This window comes from Phoenix dactylifera, chromosome 1 (genome assembly GCF_051530095.1).
Source record: "Phoenix dactylifera cultivar Ajwa chromosome 1, Ajwa_hap1_PhDact_Kaust_v1.1, whole genome shotgun sequence".
In the NCBI taxonomy this organism is placed as follows: domain Eukaryota; kingdom Viridiplantae; phylum Streptophyta; class Magnoliopsida; order Arecales; family Arecaceae; genus Phoenix; species Phoenix dactylifera.
In genome coordinates this window covers 17,034,690-17,062,500 of record NC_143190.1, presented here as the reverse complement: position 1 = coordinate 17,062,500, position 27,811 = coordinate 17,034,690, and the positions used below count along the sequence as shown (strand labels likewise).

Below are 27,811 nucleotides of genomic sequence, written 5' to 3'. Positions count from 1 at the left end.
TTTCTGGGACACGTCCACTCGCTCAAACCCGGCTAAAAGCCATTTGGCAAAACTTTTAGTGGGCAAAAAAAATACTTTCTAACCTTTTAATAAAATAAAAATATATAATAAAAAAATCGAAAAGCAGTAGCAGTTTTTTTAGAAAAGTTTTGAAATAGAGCTTTTTGGAAAAATACTTTCAACATGGGTTGAAAACCTGTTTTGATTTATTATTTTTTTAGACCAAAATACCGATAATAAAATATTATAATTACAAAAAATCTCTCTTTATAGTTATTAATATATTATAATTATTATTATAATATTTTATATCTTTATTATTAAATCATACTATAAATATAATATTATATTATCTTATGTTATATAATATCAAATTATGTTATATTATTATGCTATAGTATACAATATTATATTACTATATTATAATAATAATATATTATATTACAATAACATTATACTACATTATATATTTATATATTAATATCTATTATATTTTATTATGTTTTGTTATAATACAATGCAATTATTTTTATAGTCATTTTGTCATACCAAAAGTACTTTCTCAGTTTGTTTACCAAACACATATTAAAGTTTCACAACACTTTAGAAATATGTTATCAAACAGTAAATAGCGTTTTATAAAAGCTCTACTTCAAAAATCTCTACTTCTGAAAATTGTACTGTCAACAGCTTTGCCAAACGAGGCCTAAGGTTCCATTTAGCAGAATTTTTGATGGGCTGGAAGTACTTTCTAATCCTCTAAAAATATTTTCTCAATTTATTTACCAAACATATATTACAGTTTCACGATACTTTATAAATATAGTTATCAAACAACAAATAGCTTTTTATAAAAACTCTATTTCTAAAAGTTCTACTGTCAACAACCCTGCCAAACAGGCCTAATTCTATTAACAAGCCAAGCTCAAGCTCAAGTTACTTACTTCCATAATAAACTCCCCGCAATTCATGAACAACTTATTCTAAAAATTGTAATCTTAGGAATATTTAAATAGAGTATATCCCGGCATAAGATTTGTGAACGTATAATGAAGGTCTTGGACATCTAGGTTTGAGATTAGTCAGTAAAACCTAATGGGTAAGGATGCGACTCATGTGCTTAATCTACAAACACTCTGGATTTGAGTAGTCATTGCAAAATACCGGTTCCAAGGTTCATGTCAGAACTACGTTGGGAGTAGAAGAAGTTCTGCACTTTGGAGCTATGTAAAAATTTTATTCATGTTGCAGATCAATTTGGATGGACGGTTGCTGGCTTGTTCCTCATAATGTAAATACCAGCCAGTGAACCTTTTGCTTCTCTTCAGAATTCAGCTCATCTTGCATGAAGGAAACCTGTTGGTGGACTGATTCTTGGGCAAAGGTGTGCATGGTCCAACCATTGATCTCCCTATCAATATGAACTACTTAATCTTGCCTCAAAAAAAAAGAAAGAAAAAGAAAAGGATTAGCCTAACTTATTTGCTAAGCAAACCGAATTCAAACCAAATTTTGAGTTATACTGGAATTGGCCGGTGAACAGCTTACTTTGTGTGATGACCCTACTTGTTTTCGCGGTTAGCCTATCTTTTCCCAATCAGGATAGACTTCTTTTTAAAAAAAATGCTCTTGTTGAACAGACATTTATTCCCTGACTTATATGTGAAAAACAAACAGATATACGAAGTAGGTATGAAAATATAATGCTAGTATGATACTTTAATCAAAAAAACTCCCTAATATCACATGGTACGAGTATTAGCAACAGGAACTGGTGAAATGCATGGGAGGTTTTGTAGCAATATCTTAAAGCATTTTCAAAATGAAAGATGCTTAAATCTCGATTGTTGAAACGAAAGTCAGATTAAGGGCTAAAAATTAATTTATCATTTTCATCGACAAGATGTATATTTTGAGATTATGATCGCATTAGTCAAGCCTTTATTTGGAGAACATTTGATCATAACCTCTGGTTTATGTATTCTTCTTTCTTCATAGCAATCATTTGTTAGAAAGCGTATATGAACAATATATTTGCCAAGAGGGAAGCATATGTGCAAAAGAAGAATTGAGACTCAAAACATCCTGCATAAACAATCTAACCAAATTGAGCAATTATCTTTAATATTATAAAGCGAATACTACATGTTGACTCCATCCCCAATTTTATACTAAAACTCCTATGAAGAGTATTCTGAAATTTCCACTGCCCCTCTTTCCCCTTTCTCTTTTCCTAGTGCATGGTCCTCCGGGTCACCTCTTTAACACCATAATTGCTGGACAAGCCAAAACCACATATATTGTACATGCAGCAAGTTCTACATAGTAGAGATAGGGCAATATCTGCGTGGGATTTATTTTCATTTGTTACCTCACGAGGGAATATCTACAACTATTGCATGTCTTGGTGCCAGTCAACTATGGCTAGATGGTTAGATAATTGCGTCATTAAATTCTTTGCTTCGCAAGACTGGAAAGAAAAAAAGGAGGAGCGAGGGGGAAAAAAGCTCAAAGGGCGAAACAAAAAGAACGGGAAACCAACAAACACCAGCGGGACAACCAAACTTCAAAGCCCAAGGCATCACCGGCCAACCAAAAGAACCAATAAAAAAAAAAAAAAAAAAAGAAGAAGCAAAAGCCTAAGGCATCACCGGCCAACCGGAACAAAAAAAAAAAAAAAGCAATTGCAGAAGCCAATAGCGAGTGATCTTCCTTCCTCCTCACATTTAAGCGGCAAACAAACCCTTCCGTCCATCTCTAAGTTGGAATCAAGGTCTAAATGGTAAGAATTGGGGTGGATTAAAAAAATTAAAAGAGTATTCGATTCGTGACCAAAATCAGAATCGAAACGAATTAAAATGAAAATTAGAATGACCATATCCCTCTACGTGTTTTATTCATGATCGAATAACCAAACAGGAATACGAACGATGAGGAAGAGTAGAAATTAGATTTTAAAAAATTGATGCATTCCAATTTCTCTCTAACTAAATGACTGGAATGAAAGTTAGCTATTCCTATGTCCATTCTAGCCTCCAACTCTGCTCAACCAAGCATGCCTTAAGAGAGAGAGAGAGAGAGATGATAAAAGAGATGAGGAAGGAATGATAAGAGAGAGAGCGCAAGAGGTGTGAGGGGAGAGAGCTTCCACCGTTCCAGGTTTTTTTTTTCTTTTTTCTCAAGCTTCCATCCGTGCACACAAAATGTTTCCCACAAGAAATAAGTTGCTGACCGTGGCAGTGCTCCAACCATATTTCTCAATTCAATTCACTGATCATTTAAGCAGCAAGGCAAGTCGCATCTTTGAGCTCATAAAAAAAAATGCCCCCGCTCTGACCAATTTTTCACATTATGAGAACACAACCAATATTTCCCCGCAAACATATCCCACAAAAACACAATACAATCAACCTCAAAAGAATGATCAAGTAAAAAAAATGTCTAGGCAGAGTATCGACCGGCTCATGGTTACTTCCTGGATTATGGCATAAAAGATTACGCCATTGTTTTTGAGCCCTTAAAAGCTTATAGTGCGGTAACTTAGGAGGAATTCCAGACTTTGCTGAGCCAATTATTCGTTCATACTCCATAGAACAAAATGTCAAAGTGGGAAAACGCTGATCTGGAAATGTCGCTTTGATTAAATTTCCATTTCCCTTCTATCTACTTCTGAATGATGAGATAGTTGAACTACTGTACAGATTCCAAAGGGACTGAGAACTGAGCAATCAACAAATAACAAATGTAATATGATCGATCAACCACTGACTTCCAGAGTGAGGTCTGTATGAGATCTTTGAATCACAAAATGATCAACAATCCGTACCGAGTGGACAGGGTCAGGACCGGAAGCAGCCTTCCATTTGCTAGGGAACCTCCTACGATGGCTCAGCTGCTGAGGCTGTTTTGGTTCAGCATCCCATTCAGGATCCAGCTTCCACTTCTTAGGAACCTACTCATCATAAATATTATCAAAGAATCTTGGTTAAAATCACTCATTGTGGAACCATATTAGCTGAATTTAAAGCTTAGGTTGATTCGAGCATCCCGCATTAACCCAAAACAAAATAAGATGACATTTGATAAAGAGAGGTAATTCTTGGCAGTAATTGTATTGGTTTCCTCCAGCTCCATGCAAGATAATCTGGTTAAACTTAAGGCCTGGTAGGCATTTTTGTTGTTTTTGTTTCACTACAAATTAGTGAACCATATGGAGATTGATGCTGAAGATAGAATTTGCATAAAACTTCTGCTCTTCATTGGTTCTTTCAGATTTTTTGGAAGCAATAAATCTGCGCTACAAAAAGCTCTAAAGATTTTACAAACAATTCAAAAAGCAACAGGATTTCATCATACAAGTTGTTCAGACTAGTTCTTTTTTTTTTTTTACTCTTAAGTTTTGAGAACAAAAACGGAAAATAAAAGAGCCCTTAGTAACTAAATGCTATCAAATGTTGTGATTCCATTACTTATAGTAGAAAATTACTTGAAATGTGATTCTCTTAACTTGAATCCTTTTAATCATTAAGGTAAGTAGCTTTAGCACCATGAAAATTGCTTGCTGGAACCACTAGGACCCGGTGCATTGAGCAAATCTATCAGATCACATGGCACCAAGGAATTCTTGGTGTTGATGTTCATTCAAGTAGCAGCAGTATGTTCAGTATGATTACACATACATTATCTTATAATTTTCAGAATCTCCCAAAACATTAAATAGTTATTGATTTCTGATAGATAATCCAGTTTATAATCCTTGCATGTCAAAATAGGTAATCCATGTCTCTTGATTTTATATTCTTAATTTTCTAATTGTGTAAGCCAGACTAACCTTGTCAATTGCAAGGGTGAAGACTTCAAGATCACCATTCACAGTGATATGGAAACGGGTAAATGCTTTGTAATTTGCAATGCGGAGTGAAGAGAAGGCTTCATCAAAGTGTATGTGAAACCAATTGATGGATATGTATAGGTAGCTCCCAAAAATCAAAGATACGACAGGAGTTGAGAAAACCCAGAAATAAAGGAAGACAGAAGCATAGTAGATGATAGCACCGCCACGAGAAAGGGACTCCATTCCTTTCTTGCAGATGTTACTTCTAGCAACAGCCATGACCTGAAAACCTGCAGCTTTTTACAAGAGGAAAAGAAAAAGGGAAGAAACTTCTGATGCATAGGAAAGAAGAAGAAATACCTCTGGAACATCGAAGGCGGACATGAGGTACTTTATGCATGCAGGATAGAGTCCAAATGTCCATCGTTCCATGCGAACACGGAGTCCAGTTGGATCTGGGAAGTGCTCGCTTTCCATAGATCGGTACCATTCATAGAGTGTATGGTAACCTAATATAGATAGATGTTTAAATTCAAAAATTACAAGATAAATTGATCAATTGTAGAAGAACATCACCGAAGAATAATACATCAAGTCATCAACAGTTGGAAACTATACAAGTCAAGAGTAATAAAATACATCAGTAGATAAATGCATCATCTAAAGAGAGCAGAGAACTTGTGAAGACCAATTTACTAGTTAAATTGGAATATTGAAGCACTGGCTTACAAGCATATACTTCCTGCATTGTTATCTAGAAGCCTGGCATGTGTCAAGAACCCAAAATCTCAGAATGCCTTGCACTCAAAAGCTCCAAATATGCCCCCAAAATGGGAAGCATTCATTCAATATTAGTATAAAATAACTAAATATACAAAAATCAAAATTGGCTAATTAATGGTACTATCCCTTAAAGTCACATATTCATGCTTTGTTACATTAGAAAGCTTTGGCACTTCACCAAGAGCGGCAGGACACATTATATGTCTTAGTACTTTAAATGTTGAGATTAAGTGCCATCACATGGACTAGAGCATCCCTTGACAGAACACAAAAAATGCATGCCGCATGCCAATACTGCTGGCTAATAAGCAAGACACTCCATATCTCGAGTATCATGACATGTCTTGTGCCCAACTGTCTGAGAATATCAGGACTCAAAGATTTTAAATATCCAAGTGATAGTATGTTTACTATAATTGGACTAATGAAGATTACATTACCACCCAAGATATAAACAAATCAAAGGTGAATGAAGTAACAGGTCGTTTAGCACAGCCTCAATGAGAACGGTCCTCCAATTGTGCTTTATACACACGAGCTCTTGGCCCATGCAATGCATGTGGAGTGGGAATGAAAAAGGGAAAAAAATGGGGCAGAGTAAAGATGTCCAGAGTCACTCATTAAAAGAAGGGCAATTTGTAAAATATAGCAAGAGTCATCACTTGTGGGACCCACGGTGATGTGGAACTCAAGGAGTGATATGCACCCAAAGAGTTCTCATCAAGGTTGGCCGAACCGGACCGAACTATCGGGCCCCAAAACATTCCGAACCAGCCGATATCATTCGAACTCGTTGCAACTTAGTTCGGAACGAAGGGTAAGCAGACAACAAGTGGCACAAAGAGTCAACAGGCAGTGAGTGGCACGAAAGATAAGCAGGCAACTGCTTAGCAAACCACATAAGAAAAACAAAAGACACCTACAACCCCTATGGAGAGTATGGAGGAGGAGCCTGTTCACTCAGATTCAGAGACCAGGACCAACAGTTCGGGTGGTCATGGATATGCTAGCCAAGGAGGGAGTGGAGAACATGAGACCACTGTTTATGAGACATAGCTGCAGGGTGGTCTTTGATTCACCGATGAATTCTAGTTTATGCATGTCATACAGGATAGGGACCACGGTGCATGATTTGGTAGAGCCTACAACGATCCGATGTCATATAGAAGACAGGCTCTTCGAGGTCATTCAGGAGGACACGATGCAGCTACAAATGACCTCGCAGGTGGAGTAGGATTCATAGATATATCAGATTCCGAATCTATACTGGATCCGATTTCCGCAGCCACAGGCAGCCTATGCGTATGAATATAGATATGGTGTGTCTGAGGCATCTTTCGATGGCTACTACCCTATGCAGCCCAGAACAGGTCAGATTTTACTATCAACTTATTCGAATGGGTCCCTTCATAGTTGTTTTATCAACTAAAAGACCTCTTAGAGGCAGAGCTTCAGCGAAAAATCCAAGAATGCTTATAACCTAAAGCACGTTCCATATGGGATGAACATGCAAGACTACAATGTTGCTTGATTAGAGGAGTGGGCTGATGTGCCTCCTGACTATACTAATGATCCGGATATCTACGAGAGGCATTGCTACTTGACGAAATTTTAGATATCCGTATGTATGTTGTACTTTAAATATATGTAATTAATTGTATTATTTTATATTTTTTACCTTACTAGTTGGTTTTGAGATATTTTATATTTGTAGCATGCAATATCTCACAAATCATTTTATATTTTGTATCACTTTAAAATAACAAGATGCATCATTTAGATTAAATCGGCATCATAGAAACATCAAAAAACATAAAAAATATTAAAAAAACATCCAATTAGACTTAAAATCATTGAAAAAAATTTAAAAAAATTGATTACCAATTAATTGAACTTAAAAAACTCTAAACAAAATTGGACATGCCGGTTCAAAACCGGCGTGCCCAAGCGTACTGTGTCAGTACGGTACCGAACCGATACCGTATCGACTTACCTGCCGACCGGTATGTTCGGTACCGTACCAACCCACCCGCCCACCGACATGGGTCCTAGTACCAATTCGGCGGACCTCAGTTCTCATCAATAATAGTTGATTCAAAAGATATTGATCTTCTTTTGATGGTTCCTTTTTATTATTTTCTGATTTTTCATAGTTCTATTTTATAAATAAAGAGCACAAAATTAAAACAACCTATCAAAATCTCCTCTCTAGCTAGGTCATTGGAAGCTACAAAACATAATTTTAATTTGTCGGTGGCGCATGTTCTTGGTAAAATTTGACAGCATTTTGCATGCTTCATAAGTCGGCATCAACAAAGAAAAATGTTTTGCTCCCTTCCGTCAACTACCAAGTTTAAAACTCTAGCATTTCCATCTCAATCAATCAAATCTTCAATTGTTCCAATAAGTCATAGATGCTTCTTTGACCTGATAAAGCTATTTAAAGAATTAGATAAATTTGGTCATCAAAATAAGTCAAACCATGGTCAATGATTTACTATAACCACATATCGGTGGTGCATGGGCATGGATATGAGAATTGAGCTCGGATGTATTCAAGTGTCTGACTCAGCAACTGAGAAAAAGGATAATGCAGAGATTTGTAGGATAGATTATTATTTTAGCTAGATTATATATAACCTTTAAATATTTTTTGTTTAAACACTAAAAGAAACATTAAGAAGATATTGTTAGTTCAGGTCATTCAGTATACATCTTTCTCGTTCAAACTTCCTAATTAACCCAAGGATAATAAGAAAAATAATAATTTGCAAAGTTATTTCAGTACTTGCATCCTTTGTCAATTACTAAAAAGAACAAATACTTCTAGCATGAAAATGGAGGGTCATACATTATTGAAGGAGTTCAACTCTCTACCAATATTTAACATGGCTACTTGCATCCTTTGTCAATTGCTAAAAATAACAAATACTTCTAACATGAAAATGGAGGGTCATACATTATTGAAAGAATTCAACTCTCTACCAATATTTAACATGGCAACTATAAAACTTCATAACTATCATGTGTCTGATATGTATCCGGCTTCGATATGTGTCCAATATGGATTTTTGGATCCGGACAAAAGTGTACAGGTAACAAAGTTGCATATGCCCCTCAGATTTTGGAGGAATGATAAATAGTACATGATGCTTTCAACAAAACACATTAGAATATAATATCTGCCATACATCAACTGATCTCACAAAGCATATGCAGGAATTGGCAAAAGCTTCCTGAGTTGTGTACTAATATCAAGATTAACCTATGCTCAAAACACCATGTGTCGCAAAGTTGCTAGCTTGCCTTATATTCTTGTTAATTTCCACTTCATGGTCATCAACTTGAGGGTTCCAAATGGATTGCCTTAGACACAACCTCTTCTTCTGATCGAAAGATCAAAAAATTGAATTGCGAGGCAGGGTGATCTTTCTTTGTTGCAGCCTCCACTTCTGGCCAAAGGATTAGTCACTTGAGTTATGAATGCTAATCATTCAGAAAATGGACAATTTTTCCGATGTGGGACTATTATACCAGGTCAGTTTGTCTACAACGAGGACCCTTTACAGATCTTGGTCAGCGCTTCTTTGAACTCTTCAGACTTCAAATAATCATAGCAATTATAAAGTACAAGTCATTTAATTATGTTTTTTTTAGGTATTCATTTAAGAACCAATAGAATGAATATATCAAATTAGAGGATTAGAGTCAAACGTTTGATTACAAATAGTCAATCAATTGTAAATTCAAAAAGACATTTCGGTCTCCTTTCACTCATTTGACTCAAAGGATAGCAAAGATTTACTAATAGGCATCAACAAGTGCATGCTCATTGAACTTCTTTTTAACATATAGTATCTTGGACAGCTGATTAATTGCTATTTACAGGGTTTTGGATATCCCAACGGTAGTCCCTTTTTGAACAACCGCTGAAAACCAATTATGGTCTTTAGCATCAAAAGACTAAATTGGTTTGGAATCAAAGCACCACTTGTACAAGTAAAGGAGAAGATCCTCCAATCAATATCCAAAACATCAAAAGGAACAGATGCTCATAATGTGCCAAAAAGGACCATGCATGGTCTCTTCTTCTTAAATTTTCTACACAAAATGCAAGAAGTTAACTTACATTCTATCATTCATCCATTTGATGATAAGCTGTAACATGTGAAATAGGCTATCAAGCATTGTGGAGTGCATGTCTATCTTGCATAAATTAAATTGAGAAGCAAAAACTACCTGAAGTTGCTAGAAGATGATTGCGAATACATATCTCAATCCCCAACTCTAACAGCAACATTAGGATAAGGGCTGCAGTCGTATGTGCAATAACATGAAGAACCCCTATAATAGCACGCTTCTTTTTGGACAATTTTGAAGGAACAAATGAATATGATGCCATCATCAATACTAGACTTCCTGCTGAAGACACGTATGAGTGTTCCAACATGTAAATAAAAGCACTCCACATTGTACTGAAAAAGGATTTTAAGCGACCAGACCAAGAATCCTTGTGCAATATGTGGACAAGGTTACACTGCAACATGGAACGTCAGAAAGTTATTCCTGAAGAGAAACTATGCTTTCATTAGATAATTTGAACAAATTGCTAGTATTGAAATGCAAATGGCTAATATACCTTGAACGAATTTCCATTATCTAAATAAGAGCATAGCATTACAATGAAAATATTTCAACCAGGTATAATAGATATCACCAAAGGCTTCTAGAATGTTGAAGAATCTCCACAACTTCTTTGGAAAGTCATGTACAGTACTAATGCTGAACTTGGAAGACATGGTTCAACACCAACTTAACAAACACCTACGAACTTGAACTAAACTGCCATCGGGGAGTGAATACTTGGTTAATCTTAAAGACCACAAACAGCATAGTTGTTAAACATCAAATATATCAAACAGAACTTATAGCAGTACAAAATGCACGCTGCCATCTCTGTTGCTTGGGCCTACATCTTGATTCCAATATGAGGTAATGCAAGCATGCTCTAGCAGCCAGTTACCATTAACTGAACATCATTGAGCAACCTTGGATGCATATGTTACATATTCCCTGAGGTACAATAGATTTGAATTTTACAAAACAGAAAAAGGCCAACTATAGATTGAGATTATATATAGCCTCTCACAACTTTTCCGTGAATATCCAAAAACAGACCATTGATTCTATAAGAACATAAAATCTAAAGAAAATCTAGCCATACGAACAAAGACAAGCAAGGCTAAAAAAATAAATTGACTATGATGTTCACTTTTCTTATGCAAAACTTATGTGCATATGTAAGAGAGGTCTTTTGCTTTCCACTAGAAAATTATTTTTGTTATCAATCAAAAATGTCTAGGATAAGTGTGGATGCCTAATAGCATGGTCATTGCCATGAGTCAAGATAGATGGGATAATCTTTTCAGTGATGCTAATAGTATGGTAGGTGAGGGTAGTGTATATAGCATGGAATTGAAAGTAATAAACCACATGCCAAAGTGCATCATCAATCTGAATATATGTCTACAACTATTTGTATACATGGTATGCCAAACTGTGCTGAACCAGATTCTACGGGATATACCATACTGTACCGGTTTGGTACCGATACAAGGTATGGGGAGGCGTACGGACACTCGGTACGTGAACCGGCCCCCATACTGAGCATACTAGCATAATGATAGTGTGGCACCAATACAGAGCCAGGTACCAAGACCCACACCTTATCTATATATATTAGTTTGAATAGAAAAAATGCAAATTACGTTTGTTTACTTATTTATTTACAAAAGAGCATGGGTCTGGTGCAGGAGTAAGGTTGCTCCATTATAATCTAGGTAGCACGAGTTCAAAACATAGAAAAAATCTCTCTATATGCAGCGATAAGATTGCGTACATCCGACCCTCCCCAGACTCCTATAGTAGCAAGAGCCTCATGCACTAGGATGCCCTTTTTCGTCCTTATTTATTTACAGAAGATAATGTAATTTCGTTGTAAACAACTACTTAAACCTGAAAAGCTTGCAGGCAAACTTGGAATCACTCTTGATATGTCCAATATCCACATATTTCAGCTTATGCTGATAAATTTGATTTTATAATGACCAGATTTTATAGTGACTAATAACATGGCTTTTTACTAGGAGCATCTCATAACACAATTATATATCCCCCTAGATTTAACATAACTTCTCATCAACCCTAAAAATTCTACTTTTCACATAGAATCTTTATTACTTTACTCCTTTGCATAATAAATTAACCCCAAAATCTCAACTTTATTATTAAGCAATTCTTTCACTATTAACTTAAGCTTTCGGGGTCAACTGATTAGTTAACATGGTATTGAAGCTCATCGTGAGCTCGAATCCCCTCCATGCTAACTATTTATTTAATTAACCCAGTTATTATCTTGACTCATTCCAGTCTTTTTGTTCGTTATCTTGGTTCATTTCGGTCATTCTGGTCCCTCCACATGCATGGTCCAAGCTACACATGAGGGGGTCGTTAAGCTTGATATACATTGACCCTTTCCCTATCAGCTTAAGTATTGTAGGTCAATTAGTTAGTTAACATATATCATTCTTAATTATGATATGTTGTACCATACCAAACCGGATGGTACTGGGCTACCATACCATATCGGTTCGGTACTGGTACCGGTGCAGGTGGCGTACCGACTCTCGGTATGCCAAAAAAATTCTATACCATACTGTACTGACACTATGCTAGTGTGGCACCGATACGGAATCCGGTACCGGTACAGCAAACCTTGTTCTTAATAGATGCAATCAGCATAATGTATTGAAAATTACAATATCCAAATGTAGATTCAAGATTCAGAAAAATTTTAACCTCCTTTGAAACTGACAGCACGGATATATGTGCAGTTGTCAAAATATTATGTATCGTATACCCTAAATCCGAGCTACTTTATGTAAGAAAGAATTTTTTTTCATTCAGATTCAACAAGCACATCACAACAGCCTTCTCAAGTAATACTTAAATACATGCTCTTCTTACACTTACATCACCACAACCCTGCTCTACTAATTAAATATACTGGCCAAAATACAAATTTAAGTAGCTCCATGTGTTGAATAGTATGGAAGAAGAAATGATAACAACTAGGCTTTGCCCTAAACCAAAATATTCTGTTTATAATGTTAAAATTGCAAATCTACTTCCATCATCCAAACCCACTTAACAGGGAAAAATTACAAGATAATCAGAGCTCAGAACAAATTAATATTTAAAGATGAAATTACAATGAAGCAAGTAAAACATTCTATCAAAAAGTGAATCTTGTAGTGCTTCATCAACAGTAATCTTAGTCTAAAATACATGGCTTAAGCTATTTACACTCGATAACTTAATACCATTATTGGTAAGCACATGCGACAAGAGAGAATAAGTATTGAGAGTCGGTAGGCCACCTGTACCCGTACCGATACCAAACTGGTACGGTATGGTACGTTCGGTACTGTCTGGTTTGATACGGTACAGCATACCCTGTGTTTAAGTGAATTTTGAAAGTTTGAACCAATAGTACAAAGACTTGCTTCTTATTATCTTATTTAGAGAAATGGAAAATTGAAAATTACGGTAAATACAAAGATCGCTCCATGCCACGATTTGCATAACCGATACCAAAAACCATATTAGTATGTTATTGGTTCGGTACAATATAGTACTTTATACACCCCATACAAGACAGGCTTTCAAGTTCTAATATTTTTTTCGCTCCCAGCCATAGTACTGTTGAAACTAAGTTAGAACAGGTAGGTACCTACAGGGCAGTTCTGCTTGGTTTGGACCAATTCAGTCCATATACCGAACTGAACCTCGATGCCATACCAATACCTTACCGGTATAGTATGGTACATTCAATATGAGATGGTTTGGCTCGGTACAACAAAGCTTGCTCCATGCATTCAAATAAGACAGATGCAAAGTACTTGAAAAGAAACATTTGGAATATTTGATAACGTACTACATGTCCAATTTTAGCAAATTAGAAACTTAAAACAGATCTAACAAGAGTAACAATTCACTAAAGTAAATATACATCACCTGCGGGAACATAGAAAAGACCAATATAAAGTAGATGACACCACCAATAATATCAAACTGCCAGTTCTTCTTGCGGAATTTTAAAATGTTGCCCAATGCAATCTAAAACAACATTTTTTGGAAATAAATTAATTGCTGCATTTAAGAAGAATAAAAAGAAAACATGAAGAAAAGTATAATCTGAACCAAGAGAACAATTTGATATGGGCAAATAACCAAAATCATTATAATTAACAAGACATTTTGCACCTATGTGGATGAGATGGAAAAAGAAAAGGATAATCTAACTTACCCTACTAGAATCATCATAAGATGGGTAAGCAGCCTTGCTCTCATAAATTTTTCCATAAAATTTGCTGAAATTTCTAAAGACATGAGTAGGATGCACAAAGGCCCCACCACAACCATTGACAAGAAGGTGTTGTACATAAACAGGCTTTTCTGATGGAACAGCAGAATGGTGCATATAGTGATGCAAGTCTCCTGCCATTCGGAGTCTACATCTTCCCTTCAGGTAATCGCATATTAGGTGAGAGACATTTTTCCCAGTGATCTCATTCCAGTACCAATCCAGAAGCCAATTGGGTTCATGTGTCATCACAATGACATTGTCATTTGAACCAATCTGCAAGATTTTTCCATCTTTAGAAGCTTTTGAAGAAACACATGCACTTAGCAACATTTTACCCATATGCCAGGAAAAAAATTAGATGGTTTTACAACAGCCCATTGCGGTTATCAGTTAAACTAAATTGAACAAATTTAGTTCTTTATGAGGGGATACTTTAAGGCATCATATTTATCATAAAAAAACCCGACCTTGACAAACACATTCATTATATGAAGTTAACACATTTCAACTAAACATAGTGTTTTTTCTTAAAAAATTCAAAAATATGACTACAATAATTTATTAATGGGAAAGATAAGAATGTATTGTAGCATGGTTAGATGATGCTACCCTCCATCAAATGTTGTCAAATAAACGACATTCGCCACCCTATCCCAAACTGCCCTCTTTCCGGGGTGTATCGAACCATTTCGGACTAGACCAGGGCGGGATGGGCTGTTAGGTCGAGACAAAATTTTGAGCTGTCCCAAACCGACCCAAACAAGATGAATAACACATTCTCCTCGACTCAGGGAAATTCAGGGCTTGTCCCTCCCTTAATAATTAAGTGCCTTCTCAGCCCTCCCACAAGTTTTTTTTTTTTGTTTTCCACCAAAAACGCCGGAGAAGTGCTGATCTACACGAATTTCATCCGAAATTCAACTCTATTTTATCTCTCTCTTTCCTTCCATATCCCATCTTTTTTCTTTATTTTTGAAGCCTTATAAAGCAAAAATTAGGCAAAAATAAGGGGAGATCGTGCCAAAATTTTGTATTTCGACACAGACAGGGTATGACTTGTATGGGCGTCCATCTAAGGTGTCGTATTTGAGTGACTACTACCATCCACAACCTTAGCCAGATTATAGGCTAATTTTGGTGCCTTGATCTTCCCTCAGATGGGATGGCCAGCCTAGTATCAGACACTGAATTAGTATCAGGGTGGCAATCCAAAAAGCTCGGATTATAGGATACAGGATGGGCAAATTTTCTGGGCCGAAGTCAAATCTCAGGCCTAGACAATGATCAGGATCCCGACATCGACGAGCGACATAAACATGCTATGAGGAATTAGATGTTAGTATATATTTTGTATTCAAATCCATTTGATACATATATATTCAATTATATGTACTCATGCATTCAATTATATTACAAGTGCATTTATCAATCGATTATATCATACTAAAGACGAACATGACATGAAAAAGCATCAAAGTAACATCATAATCGTAATTCAAACAAGGTCATTGAAATAATCCCTGAAGATGAAAAAATTCAAACAATAACAAAAAAAAAAAAATGGCATACCAATACAGCACTAGCACGCCACAGCATACCGAGTGTCAGTATGGGCCGAACCAATGCCGAACCAGTTCTGAATCGACAGACCTTGCAACTATGTCTTAGATCCAACAATTGGCATATGACTACTAAACTTTAAGAAACTAATAACTGTTGCTAGCCAATAGTTTAGAGAGACGTGTTACTCATTAGAGCCAACCAATTTCAAAATGAGCACAATATACAGAAGGTAACGTCATGATGGTGCTACCTCAGTAGTATCTAAACCACGCTTGTGAAAAACTGTTTAAATTTGAACTGCTATAACTTGCAATTCATAACATGGATTAAGTACCTTCCTACTTAGCAAAAAATATAAATAGTAACTTTTCTAATTTCAAAAATACTGAGCCACTTTCTGCATATACTGAGCAGACCATAACTCTTGTTAGATTGTGCAACACGAATAATAAAAACATTCACTCTAACTAAAACAATGTGGGCGAGCTAAGGTAGCAAAACCTTGTATTGACATAGCTCTGCAAAAAACTTGAATTGGTATACATCTATATCACCATGAAGAGCCAGATCAAGACCAAATATCCACCATCCCTTGGGAAGTTGCAAGGCAAAGTAACTCTTCTTCTGAGGCAGAAACCACCCACCCAACCAGCTCTTATGACATATGCACCTCATAAAAGTATGCAGACCATCAAACCAGTCTGTGAACAACAAAATATTACTTAGACTGAAAAATCAATAATGGCCCTTGACGACAACACTGAGAAAACTTAACGAATCTGAATATCAAAAAATATCTTCAAAATAAACCTAAAATGCCATGGTTCATACAGCAAGATATTTGTGTTGTGTCTTGTCCGTGTATGAGTGCATATTTTGTACATAATCTATGCAACTTTAGATGCGAAATTTACCATGGTTTCCAGGAATTATGAAACACTGAGGTCCATCATATTGTTTCAGTTCTGGCACTCCACAAGGAACATCTGGCTTGTCTATTGTTATCTGTTCAGCACTATACCAAGGTGGAGGCTGCAGCGCATACTCAAACGGACAGAAAAGACGCCTCTCATATGTAAATGCAGAAGGGTTAGGGTACCTATGCCATAATTCGGAATTCACTAAGCAAATAGAGCAGCTTTCAAGTGAACAACAACAACAACAACAAATGTGTAGTGAATCGCGTTCAAAGAAAACCACATTTGCTAGTTCACTTTTTTCTTAAATATTCATGCACCAAAAGCAAGACAGACACAAACCACAGTTGCCAATTCACCTTTTTCTTTAAATGATGCATCAAAAACAAGACATGCATCCAGAAATACACATATAAGTAAATTTTGGTCCTGCTTTCTGTCAACAATTAAGAGAAGAAGAATCTAAGGTAGTATTCTTCAACATAAAGACATTACACATAAAAATCTATTTACTTTTGCATGTTGTCAGGTGGTAGAAGAGTAATACCTTCTTAGAAAATGAAGACTACTTCTGTAAAAGGGGGAAATAACAGGAGTAAGAAACCTTACTCCAAGGAGACATACTATGGTGCATTCTTTCGTATAAGATCCAGGCCCAAAATTGTCAAAATATTCTGGTTAATCTTTCTCTACACCTCCCACAAAGAATGGGAAAATTGGCACGAGCCTTAACTTCAGATCCTCTGAGCAACTAATCAATCATCCATCTTCTAATTTAGCATAATAGCAGAAGTACTTACTATGGAAGGCATCAACACTAAAGACCCTGAGTTAAGGGATTAAGTGGAAAAGCTTTCCAATTTGCAAAATAATGCACTTGCCCTCCACAATCAAACAATCCTTTTACAATGTTGTCATCACTAAGAATCTTACCAAATGTTGGCTGTCACAGAAATGCTTATGTAAGCAGTCAAGAGAACATTCGCTGATCATATTAGATTTCCTCATAAGTAATGAGGCAACAGAAAGGCATAACCAAGAAAGTGGAAACCGGTCAATCCTCCATCTTTTAGTTTCGCATAGCAGTGGTAGTTTACCATGGAAGGCATCAACACTAAAAACCCTAAGTTAAGGATTCAAGTGAAAAGTTCTTCAGTTTGCAATATGATGCACTTGCCTCCACAATCAAACAATCCCTTGTAAGAGTTGTCATCATTTAGAATCCTACAAAAGACAATTGTCCAATAATGCTTGTACATAACAGTTATGAGAGCATTTACTGACCATATTTGATTTCTTCATATATAATGAGGCAAAAGAATGGCGTAACCAAGAAAGTGCAATAGGCTCCCACCTCCAGCCCCCCACACCCCGCAATTGTTCTTTATGATTTCAACACTAATTGCTTCATGCTGACAGAATTATCATTGAAACACTTCCACTCAACAGCAGTTGGCAAGGCAAGGGTGAAACTAAATATCAGCCAAGATCTTTTTTTTTTTTAACTTTCCTCTGAATAGCCCTATATATAAGAAAGTGCACTATTTTGGCCGACTACTAAGGTCTAAACAAATTAATAAATATTGAGCTTTAAAAACTTATATTTTATCAACAAATATTCAAGATAATTTCTTGAAACATATGCAACATGAACTTCAAATTCATGCAAAAACCATTATGTATGTATGCATTTATTTTATTTTTTTGTGTGTGTGTGAAGTGCACATGCATACATTGATATATAGATATTATTCACAGTATCACAAGTCAAAAATAAGACCAGCTTACGCAAGATCCCCTCCAATAAGAAGCAAATCTCCACGTGGAAGTGTACGCATGGAATCACTAACTTGAAGTTGAATTGAAGGCTGGGCCAGTAAACGAGCCACTGCATAGGATGGGTTTCCACCATCACCAGTGTCTGCAATGAAATCAAACCAGAGATTGTCTCTTTCACTAAACTGATCGTACAATAGATCACCACTTTTAGCTTCATCTGGAGCCTTGTTCATTGCAGCCTGGTTGCAGAAAAGCACATAAAGTTATGAGAAATAAATGCATCATGAAGACCATTCTATATTCAAGACATCTCCAGTCTCAAAGATAATTAATTAGGAGAAAGAAATCACTAATAATTACAAAGGACAAAATGAAAATGAAATATTTAACCTTAAAAAAATGAAAAAAGTAAGAATTATTCAATCAACAAATAAGCTCTCCGATGTTGCTATAACTAAGCTTAGATATAATATGAATTGTTTACAGCATAGCATTCACGACAGACATGAGACCTGAGCAAAGCCATAACTCTCATTGGTAATCAAAAGAACAATTTGACGTAACCATTTCATGCAGATTTTCTGTACCGACTGCAAGCATACCTGCATCATGCGCATATCAAATCGACCAACAAAAAGGGTCACAGATACCAACAGATCAAATACTGTCTTGAATAAATCAGCTGATGTCCTGGTACATGAAGCCATCAATGATGTAAGTACCTCTTTGAACTTTTCATCTAAAATCAAAACATCCTAGAGTTAGTAAACGCCTACCCTGAGTACCAAGGAACCATATCCAAGAAATCAGGTTTCATCTGTTTCTTCAACCTTTCATATTCTGGTACTGATAATGGGTGAGTAAGAGCCCATCTGTCAAGTGCAGATGATGCATCATTAGAAGGTCTAAGAAGGATAATAGTTCTCAAATACATCAACTTTTGCACTACAAAACAAATATTTGTGATGTCAAATATAAATAATAAATTATAGATGAAGGTGGTTATGAACAAAATGAACTTTTTACAAGATGACTTGGGTTAAAGGGGTCATAATGGGATAAGCATCAGATTTCCTAGGCCTAGGGCAATTTCATTATTTTGGACCAGGTCAAAGGCCAGATTGATTTGAAACTCAGAACATCTGGGCCAAGGTCTGGTTCATTGGCACCATTCCTATATCAAACTAATAATATGAAAATGTTTATGAAAAAGAATTGCTTGTATATAATATTTTTGAACTGTAAGATATACAAAAGATAATTATTAGAAATTCAAAATGAAAAACACACCCAGATGATCGCTCAACAACATAATTAGCGATATAAAGACCGATAAATGTTGCCCATAATGAATATATGGGGGATATCTCATCTGAAGGCCCAGCACATGATCCACTGCAAACTAACTGGAAAAGTGAACAATTAGAACAGGAAATGGATGGATTGATATGAAAAACATGATGCTTGACATTTGAAAGATAGGTGGTGGTCAAATGAAGAACTGACAAAAAGAAGCATCATACCTCTCCATAAATGACCCACTTAGACAAAAGAGGGTAATCACTGGCAGAACCAACTGGAGCAAACCAAGATGAGCAGATTTGATCTTTCAATTCATACATGCGGAGAAACTTTGATATCCAAGTGTTTCCATCTTCGTTATCCCAAAATGGAAAGGAATCTGAACTAGAATTTCGTCGCTCAAAAGATTTGCCTCTTTGAAAAGCACGATTGCCACAGTGACTATAAAATACACAGCATGCAATACTTGTGACCTGCATTAGGGGCAGGCAGGGGCAACATCAGGCAAGAATTCAGTCAAGAAGATGGATGATAAATTGCAATAGAGGATTTCACCAAAAGGCAGCTCAAATATATCCAGAAATCTTACTGCACAATTTTGGATAATGGTCAAAATTTCTGGTCTCTTTCCTGCTGCACGAGCAACAAGACCAACATACCAGAGGCCAAGAAATATAATATGAAACACTATGAGAAAAAGGACAGATGAAACATATATTGTAAGAAATAAAGAAAGATTCATCCTCATATCGACCCCCATAGATTGAAAACTGGGAAGATGATACAGAGCTGCTACAAAGATCCAAGCAACATACCTGCAGTATGGTTAATTCATAAAACCGATAAGATATTTTCCTCAAACAGTCTCAACATTTAAGTCCAGGTTAAATCTCCCTGCATAAGAGAGACTTCACCACCAATGGATAAAAAGGATCAAAAGGGACTTCTTGTTTTTGAGAGGATTACTTACCAGCGGTTGAAGTTTGAATAACTTGGCTTGAAAGTCTTCCCAATAAATGGGGATGAAAAGAAATAGAAAAATCCAATCAAGCATATATACATGGACCACCATTTAATATTATTGTCCAGTTTCTGTATGAGGGTATGTATGTTATCAGAAGAGATAAAAAACAGGCATCCCGCTACTACAGCCATCATAATATGTCTTGAATGCTCATGTGGATAAGGGTATGTATGGGTCAAGATCGTCGTAACCCTCTCCATTTTGAGGGTATCCAACAATGGACTACTAGACTGCTTGTCTGTGCCCATTGAACAATCTTTAGTGGTTCGTATTACTTCAAGCACTTCAAATAATAGCCAACATTTACCAGAGAGGAACCTTTAAATTATGGGTTTGATTCTGCATAGAAAGAAGTCACAGTAGTTGCATCAGCTGTGATGTTAGATTTGATAGTAGGATTATGTATGAAACAAAGAAAAGATGTATTTATAGCAAACTGGAACTGCTATGAAGACAGTCATATTATATGATTTTCACCTGTTATTGATACAATAAATACCAGTATTACTAACCATTAAACAAGGAAAGAGAGTGGGTTCAGGGCCCATATATCAAGAAGATAAAAGAATCTGGGACGTTATAACTGGTATGATATTAACTGTTTTTTCCATGAGAAATAATTTATCAACCCAAACTAATGTGATGGAGTGTCGAATTCCCAAGTACAACAATCATATGTAACACCTTGTCCCTGCATTAGAGAAATTGATGTTTCATTTTAACTTATTCCATTAATTGAAGTGATTTTGGATGCTACATTTGTTTGATGTGCTGAAAAAACTGAAGAAGAAAATTGTACTCTGAAGAGTATGCATGGGCTCTGAGAAGGGTTCATTCTACACAATCCTTAATAACTTGAATATGTAGCAGATACAATAGCAACTGGGTTTCTGCACTGACCTAATGGTTGTGCAACATCAATCTCATGGCATATGAATCACAAAATTGTTGGACAAGTCTTCAAATTTTAATTGATTTGAAGGGGTTTTAATAGAAAGGCAGCAAAAAAAAAAAAATAGAAAAGAAAAGAAAAAAGATGCATGATGATAAAAGGGAGAAAATCTTTTGGAAATAAATCCGGAAGTGGAGCTTTAAGAGGCATGCAACACCTTAGAGATAATTATTCCAAGTGTTAAAAAACAATTTAATGCAATAATACCATATCAAAGCAGGAATATGTTAATGATTCGCATGGATCATATTGGTTAACAATACCATCGCATAGGCTCTATTTAGTCTCCTTGCTAGCTACCAACAAGAGCAGCTTGTGTAATTGAGCCCTTTAAATTTACTAAGTCCAGCTTAATTGTAACAAGAACTCGAAAAGTCCCACAACTCATGTATCCAAAAAAAAGAATGCCTATGATATGCACAATGGAACATAAATAAGGCTTGAAACTTTTCCAGAATAAGTGCTTAATGGATCATAAGTAGGTGTATGCTGAAGGTCCATCCTATTGGCTTGGTGAATCATAGTAAAGATCCACCAAAACCAAATTCAACTCAGTGACATGCAAATGTTCTAAAACAATGCAAGACATCTACAATGCTACTCCGGCAATTAAGGCGAATCCAGCGGCAGCCTGAAGCAGAAATTTCACTTATCCATTCCAATAACAGGACTAATCTAATTTGATTCATTTCCTATAACGCCCAATAACTCACACAAAAGATGTTGAGGAAGTGCTGGGATAAGTTTTATGACCATAATGGAATATCTATCACGGCATCACGTTGTCTTGTATGATCCAATAACGAAATATGAAACCGACCTGATTCGTATCTCGACATTCTTGTAACCAGTGGCGCCCATAACATCATATGACCCACAAGTGGCATATTTCATCACGGCAATTAGATATCCAAAAAGAAAATAACAAGGGAACCACATTTCACTTCATGTCGAAACAAGGACAAACAAAATCACGACAGGCATTTGACCTAAAAAATGATTAGAAGGCAAAGAAGAAAGGTATTGGGGAAGAACGAATTGACCAAGAGAGAGAGCATACCAGATTGAGGCGCGGCGAGGCGAGGCGAGGAGATGGAGACGGTGGGGATGGGAGAGGGGGAAGAGAGGATGCGGCTGTTTTATTAGAAAGTGGAAAGGAGGGATCGATGCATTTGTTGCGTTGTGAGAACCGGAACCCGAGCCCTCTTTGAGTTTGGCTCCCAATCCGAGTAGCTCCGGTTTGGGCAAACGGAAACCAAAGTTAACAAACCAAAGTTAATAAATAAAAATTTAGTATAACAATGTAAAACTTTTACTACAATATGCACAACACTACGGCAGACTACAGTTGGAAGGGCAGCAAGGGTGGATATTATTCTCTCTTCCAAGGCCAGAAAATAATATTTTAGCGGGCTACTTCAATGAGACAGTTTTCGCACGCTCACTAACCAACTCTGATAATTCATCAAAAGAGATTAAAAAGAATAAAGAAAATGATAAAATTCCACAAAGGAGCTCTTACTGATCAATAATTTAAAGATCGATTATAAGAAAAACCCCAATAAAAGTATTTATAGAGAATATAAAAAAACTTTTTTCTTTAAACTTTTTTATGTAGGATTTCAAATCATATTCTAATAAAGCTGCAAATAAGTCGGGTTGATCCATGACCCGATCCTATCTGACATGCTTAGATCTGACCCGACCCATTTTGGAGGACCCGTGGAGCCGAGTCTGGTCCTAAAATTGGACCGGTTCCATTTTTTGGGTTGGATCAGGATTTACTGAATTCAAACCCGACCTATTTGAAATTTGGATAATTTTAGTTTTTAATCCTACGACTTGACTCGACCCAAATTTATAAAATTATTTGGGCTCGCGGGCTGCAGCCATCGAAGGTGCAAACAAGTTCTGAAAACCATGGATGGGTTGATCCGAACCGAACCTGAGTTTTTTGGGTTGGGTCTGAATTATATATTGACCCGACCCGACTCGACCCGAATGATCCATTGGGTCAAAAATTATAGTGATGGACCCGACATGACCCAATCCAGTCTTCTATTGGGTTGGGTTTGGATCCAAAATTACGATCCAAACAAGAAACCGAGTTGAGTCGGGGTCACTCATGATCCGACCCAACCCATTTGCACCTCTATATTTTAACCCGACGAACGATAACTAACATCAAAAGTTTTCAAAAAAAATAGTTCACAAAAATTAAAACTTTCTAAAATTAATTAACAATTTAACATGAAACTCTCTTAAGGAAATAATATCCATGTTGTTTAAGTTCCCAGAGTCATGCAGGTGGGATCCGCGACAGGTGCAGCCGGCACCTACAGCTTGAACAGCTGAAACTCAAGATCCATGCAGTAGCACATGCATCCTAGGTGCTATGGCGTCAGAAAATCTATGTTTAGTGCTTTCAGGGAGAAAGAAACTGAAGCTAGAATAGACTGGGTCTGGTCGAATACTTTGCCGCAGGTTTTGTATGATTATGATTCTTTTCGTGTTTCAAAACTTCCCTCCAATTCATCGAAGCCGCTGCCTCGGGTGTCTCACAGGAAATGGTAGGCGCGGTGAAAAGCTCGTCGGTGTACCATTTTCCTCGCGCTTTAGATGAATTGGCTTCAATTAGATACGATCGAACGGCTAGGAAACGGCAAATAGATAGGATTTTATTTATTATATTAAAGCCTGCGGAAGGCATTACAACAAAGATGACGAGCACTTGGAGAAAGGCCGTCATCCATTTATTTATTGATATTACGTGAATTCAGATAGCACGCCAACTACTACAAGATTGCAACATATATGATATGGCCCACGGAACAGCTTCGGATGAGAAAGAACTCATGATCAGGTGCTGGGCTTGATCTGAACCCCGCAAATGATCAGTCCAGTCTTCCAGTTCAGTTCCTCATAATCGAGCATTGAGAACTTGATCTCCCCTTCGCCTTTGGCCACAAAGTCTCCGGCCTTCACCATGACCCACTCCTTCGAGGCCAATGCTTTGAGGCTCATCTTCTGTTGCTTCACCTCACCATCGGGTAGTTCGAGCTTGAAGGTGGCTTTAGGATCAAACCCTGACGCATCCTTCATCATGATCACAAACATGACATCATACTTGTGCCCAGGGTTAAGGAGGCTCATCGGGAGGCTCCCGTGCACCTCGAGCCAACAAACTTTCAACAGCTCCGCGACTTCGACCTTCAGGTCCCTGCCATGCATGCATGAGAAAATTCAGGGGTGACAACCCAACAGACGGTTTGAACCTCCAACTTGCTCGTTTGAGTAAAAGAAGCTCTTACGTACTCTTCCAACCAAAGCCAGCGCCAGTATCTCGGGTCATGCTCCCAAGTGATCTTCAGTTCCCTCGCGTAGATCATGAAGCTCGAGAAGTTGCTTGCTTTCTCCTTCACGCACCTCTGAATCATTGAAGAGCGGGAAAAGTAACTTAACTCTAGCACAATATGTGCTCAAATCACTAAATCCAGTTTATATAAAATTCTAAGCAACAACATATAGGTCTGTTAGAAAGTATTCCTGAGCCAAAATAATAATAATAACAATGTGCATGCCCAGGAATGTCTGCGGAGGGTCTAGAGCCGGTTAATTTCTGGCCCGATTCATGACCTGCTAGAGAGATACAAACAGACACAAGGAAAATATCGAATGGCAATACGGGGACATGTATGATCACTACCATGATGTGGAGTACTTTCGGTGAAAAATAAAGTTTAATTAGTTAGACTTTTCGGAAGATTAGAATTGGGACTTGCCATGGTGTTGTTGTTGATGAACGACCCGCTGCGGAATATGCCATGGAGATCCCCAATGGGCTGGAGATCAGCATAGCTAACGATAACTTCAGTGGTTTTGGACGACTTCATTTTCTTGATTTCTCTTCCCCTCTATCTTTCTGGTGCTCTACCACTTCCTTGCTCTCATGGAGTCCATGAAGAGCAGATTTATAGATAGCAGGGCCAAGGAGTGGGCATATACTTGAGATATATAAAAAGACTTGAAGACTCGTCGACCTTGTTTTTTATTATAGGTATAGAAAAAGACTTGAAGACTTGTCGCCTTGTTATTTATTATAGGTAGAGAAAAAGGCTTGAAGACTTGTCACCTTGTTATTTATTTTAGGTATAGAAAAAGACTTGAAGACTTGTCGCCTTGTTATTTATTATAGGTATATAAAAAAAAAAACTTGAAGACTAGATGCATGCAGTGAAGTGCCAAAATCGAGCAGTACCCCGACCTTTCGCTTCTTTTCGGACCAGAACACGGGAACTTTATCGTTAATTGAAATAGGGAACCGTTCGACAAGGTTGTGCACGCAAGAAAGGATGCAGCACAAAGGCAGGAACCACCAAGAACATAGGCTTGCAAACCCTTCATTTCCAGCTAGCCTCCCTCAACCCATCTATTGCTCGTCTTTTTTATACTGTATACTGTTCTTGCAAGGGCAATCAGGGCAGTGTATATGTTCTCATCTTCTCTTGTATCGATGTAATTTATATGATTTCTACTTTCTTCCTCGTCCTATGAACAGTCCATCTGGAGCTTTCATGTCGATTACATTAGTGAAGTTGGTGGGGGGCTTCGCCTGATATTTCACTCAAGGAGAAAAAAAACAAAGGGTAATGAGGGCGCTTCTAGATCTCCGTGGTAGAGTAACGAGAACTGAGAAATCCGCGGCTCCAACGAGGTCATTTTTTATGCATGGATATCCAAAAGACGAGACTTGCGAGTCATTGTTTAATCATACGTGCAACAACAAGGCCTTTATCCACCCAACTCGGATTCTTCGGCCTCTATAAATACGTCCTGGCAGGAAGGCTAATGCATCAGAGACCGAGAAGGGGAGCGGCCTTAAGGAGAAAGGGAGAGACCAAAGAGAGAAGAGAAAGATGGCAGCTGCGGGTTTCAAGCTTAAGGTGCGTCCCACGTTCGTACGCTCTCTGCGATTCATGTTTCAAATGCGGCGGCTTTCTGTGCCGCGCGCTATTTCTCTGTTTCTTTCTTTTATCCTTTATATCAATTACCGCCAATTAATCTGCCGAATTACTAAGACACAAATCCAGTACAAATGACCGCAAAATTTAACCTTAAAAAAATTCTTTTTGGTTACCTAGAGCTCCGATACTGAGGTCGACGATTTGTTCATATACCCGCGAGACCTGTGGATCACCTGGGGCAGCGATGAGAGATACTGGAGGTGGCACTGGCTCTTGCTGAGGAGGTTATCAGAATTAATCAATTTTGTCAGCCACTTAATTTTTTTTTTGTTTTTGTTTTGTTTTAATGTGTGTGTTTCGCTCTGATATTCCAAACCAATCTTTGGTTGCATTAAAGTTCTGAAGCAATTCTTGTTCCCTTCAGCCAAGACTACAAGGACATTGAAGTGCCACAATTGTTAGAAGTATGCTGGCTCGAGATCAAGGGCAAGTTCAGCATGTCGCAGCTCACGCCCAACGCCAAGTACGAGGTGGTGTTCGTGGTGATGCTGCTGGAGCCAAGCTTCGGGTGGGAATCCCCAGTGACTCTCAGTCTCGATACGCCCGATGACAAATCTACCTCGCGCAAAAGTGATGAACTCAAGAAGATGCCCGTGAACGAATGGAAGGAGCTCCTCGTCGGTTCCTTCACGGCATCGGCAAGCGGGGATGTCACCTTCTCCATGCTGGGGGACGACAAGACGCACTGGAAGAAGGGGCTCGTCGTCAAGTACGTCGAGGTCCGACCCGCGTATAACTAAGAAAGACGCCGCTGTTGGTTCCTCCTGGGACCGAGTCCGCTCTACGTTAAATTAGGGGCACGTGCCATCCCTTCTCGACGTGCCCGGTACCATGTGTGCTTGTATCGTATGTGCTTGTATTGCCTGAATAAAATCTACCAATCCTTATATGGAATTGGTGGTTGAATAAAATCGGGTGCTCTCTCTTATGTTTCATTGACTGAAAACTAGCCTAGGTCCATATCATACTTGTTAGCATTGCGCACTGCAATGGACGCGACGTGACTAAATTAGAGCAACCATACCTACGCAAATCAGGAAAATTCAACCGTAGAGCGAATACTAAGCCATTGACATAAAAGTGGCATTTTTTTCCTCTCAGCTAAACATGGTGACCCATCGCAAATGTACTTCTTCTGGCGCATCCTACATGCACTTAGTTATGCTTTTATGGCGGCAAAAAATATTATAGCCACAAGTTACTCT

The 27,811-nt window shown here is 37.4% G+C and overlaps 4 protein-coding genes across 5 annotated transcripts in view; 1 reads left to right on the top strand and 3 right to left on the bottom strand.

Annotated features, from left to right (window-relative positions):
• Positions 1–2, bottom strand: part of LOC103714431 (uncharacterized) — a 14,562-nt gene extending 14,560 nt beyond the window's left edge. The window contains exon 1 of the mRNA XM_008801672.5: positions 1–2. This exon is cut by the window's left edge and continues 254 nt beyond it. The gene's annotated coding sequence lies outside the window, so the exon portion shown is untranslated.
• Positions 3–3,315: 3,313 nt separating this feature from the next.
• On the bottom strand, positions 3,316–22,776 carry LOC103714434 (uncharacterized). Of its 2 annotated transcripts, XM_008801675.5 has the most exons (16): positions 22,643–22,776; positions 20,577–20,969; positions 20,196–20,421; positions 19,828–20,079; positions 19,595–19,710; positions 19,081–19,176; positions 18,907–18,994; positions 18,314–18,543; positions 16,523–16,707; positions 16,110–16,309; positions 13,986–14,318; positions 13,694–13,795; positions 9,857–10,154; positions 5,195–5,343; positions 4,832–5,116; positions 3,316–3,952 (listed from the first exon to the last, which is right to left on the bottom strand). In XM_008801675.5, the coding sequence occupies exons 2-16, from the start codon at positions 20,876–20,878 to the stop codon at positions 3,758–3,760; spliced, it is 3,057 nt and encodes a 1,018-aa protein (XP_008799897.3). In that variant the 5' UTR covers positions 20,879–20,969; positions 22,643–22,776; the 3' UTR covers positions 3,316–3,757. The 2 variants fall into 2 exon arrangements, with proteins under 2 accessions (XP_008799897.3, XP_008799898.3); XM_008801676.5 differs by lacking the exon at positions 13,694–13,795.
• Positions 22,777–24,242: 1,466 nt separating this feature from the next.
• On the bottom strand, positions 24,243–25,539 carry LOC149768518 (uncharacterized protein PHLOEM PROTEIN 2-LIKE A4-like). Its single transcript, XM_089930474.1, has 3 exons — positions 25,365–25,539; positions 24,898–25,010; positions 24,243–24,802 (listed from the first exon to the last, which is right to left on the bottom strand). Exons 1-3 carry the CDS (start codon positions 25,473–25,475, stop codon positions 24,442–24,444), a joined length of 585 nt encoding a protein of 194 aa, XP_089786600.1. The 5' UTR covers positions 25,476–25,539; the 3' UTR covers positions 24,243–24,441.
• Positions 25,540–26,437: 898 nt separating this feature from the next.
• Positions 26,438–27,517, top strand: LOC149768517 (protein PHLOEM PROTEIN 2-LIKE A1-like). Its single transcript, XM_089930473.1, has 3 exons — positions 26,438–26,525; positions 26,724–26,830; positions 26,971–27,517. Exons 1-3 carry the CDS (start codon positions 26,499–26,501, stop codon positions 27,344–27,346), a joined length of 510 nt encoding a protein of 169 aa, XP_089786599.1. The 5' UTR covers positions 26,438–26,498; the 3' UTR covers positions 27,347–27,517.
• Positions 27,518–27,811: the final 294 nt, after the last annotated feature.

What these genes read in the sequence shown, in the direction of transcription:
- LOC103714434 (XM_008801675.5), bottom strand. Translation starts at nt 20,878, where the DNA reads ATGGGCACAGACAAGCAGTCTAGTAGTCCATTGTTGGATACCCTCAAA. An exon ending in CTTATTGGAGGGGATCTTGC is followed by an intron (nt 16,708 to 18,313) that starts GTAAGCTGGTCT and finishes ATTATGGCATAG; the next exon opens with GTACCCTAACCCTTCTGCAT. An exon ending in TCACCCTTGCAATTGACAAG is followed by an intron (nt 3,953 to 4,831) that starts GTTAGTCTGGCT and finishes TATGATGAGTAG; the next exon opens with GTTCCTAAGAAGTGGAAGCT.
- LOC149768518 (XM_089930474.1), bottom strand. Translation starts at nt 25,475, where the DNA reads ATGAAGTCGTCCAAAACCACTGAAGTTATCGTTAGCTATGCTGATCTC. An exon ending in TCATCAACAACAACACCATG is followed by an intron (nt 25,011 to 25,364) that starts GCAAGTCCCAAT and finishes TCAATGATTCAG; the next exon opens with AGGTGCGTGAAGGAGAAAGC. An exon ending in CGCTGGCTTTGGTTGGAAGA is followed by an intron (nt 24,803 to 24,897) that starts GTACGTAAGAGC and finishes CATGCATGGCAG; the next exon opens with GGACCTGAAGGTCGAAGTCG.
- LOC149768517 (XM_089930473.1), top strand. Translation starts at nt 26,499, where the DNA reads ATGGCAGCTGCGGGTTTCAAGCTTAAG. An exon ending in CTGCGGGTTTCAAGCTTAAG is followed by an intron (nt 26,526 to 26,723) that starts GTGCGTCCCACG and finishes TTGGTTACCTAG; the next exon opens with AGCTCCGATACTGAGGTCGA. An exon ending in CACTGGCTCTTGCTGAGGAG is followed by an intron (nt 26,831 to 26,970) that starts GTTATCAGAATT and finishes TGTTCCCTTCAG; the next exon opens with CCAAGACTACAAGGACATTG.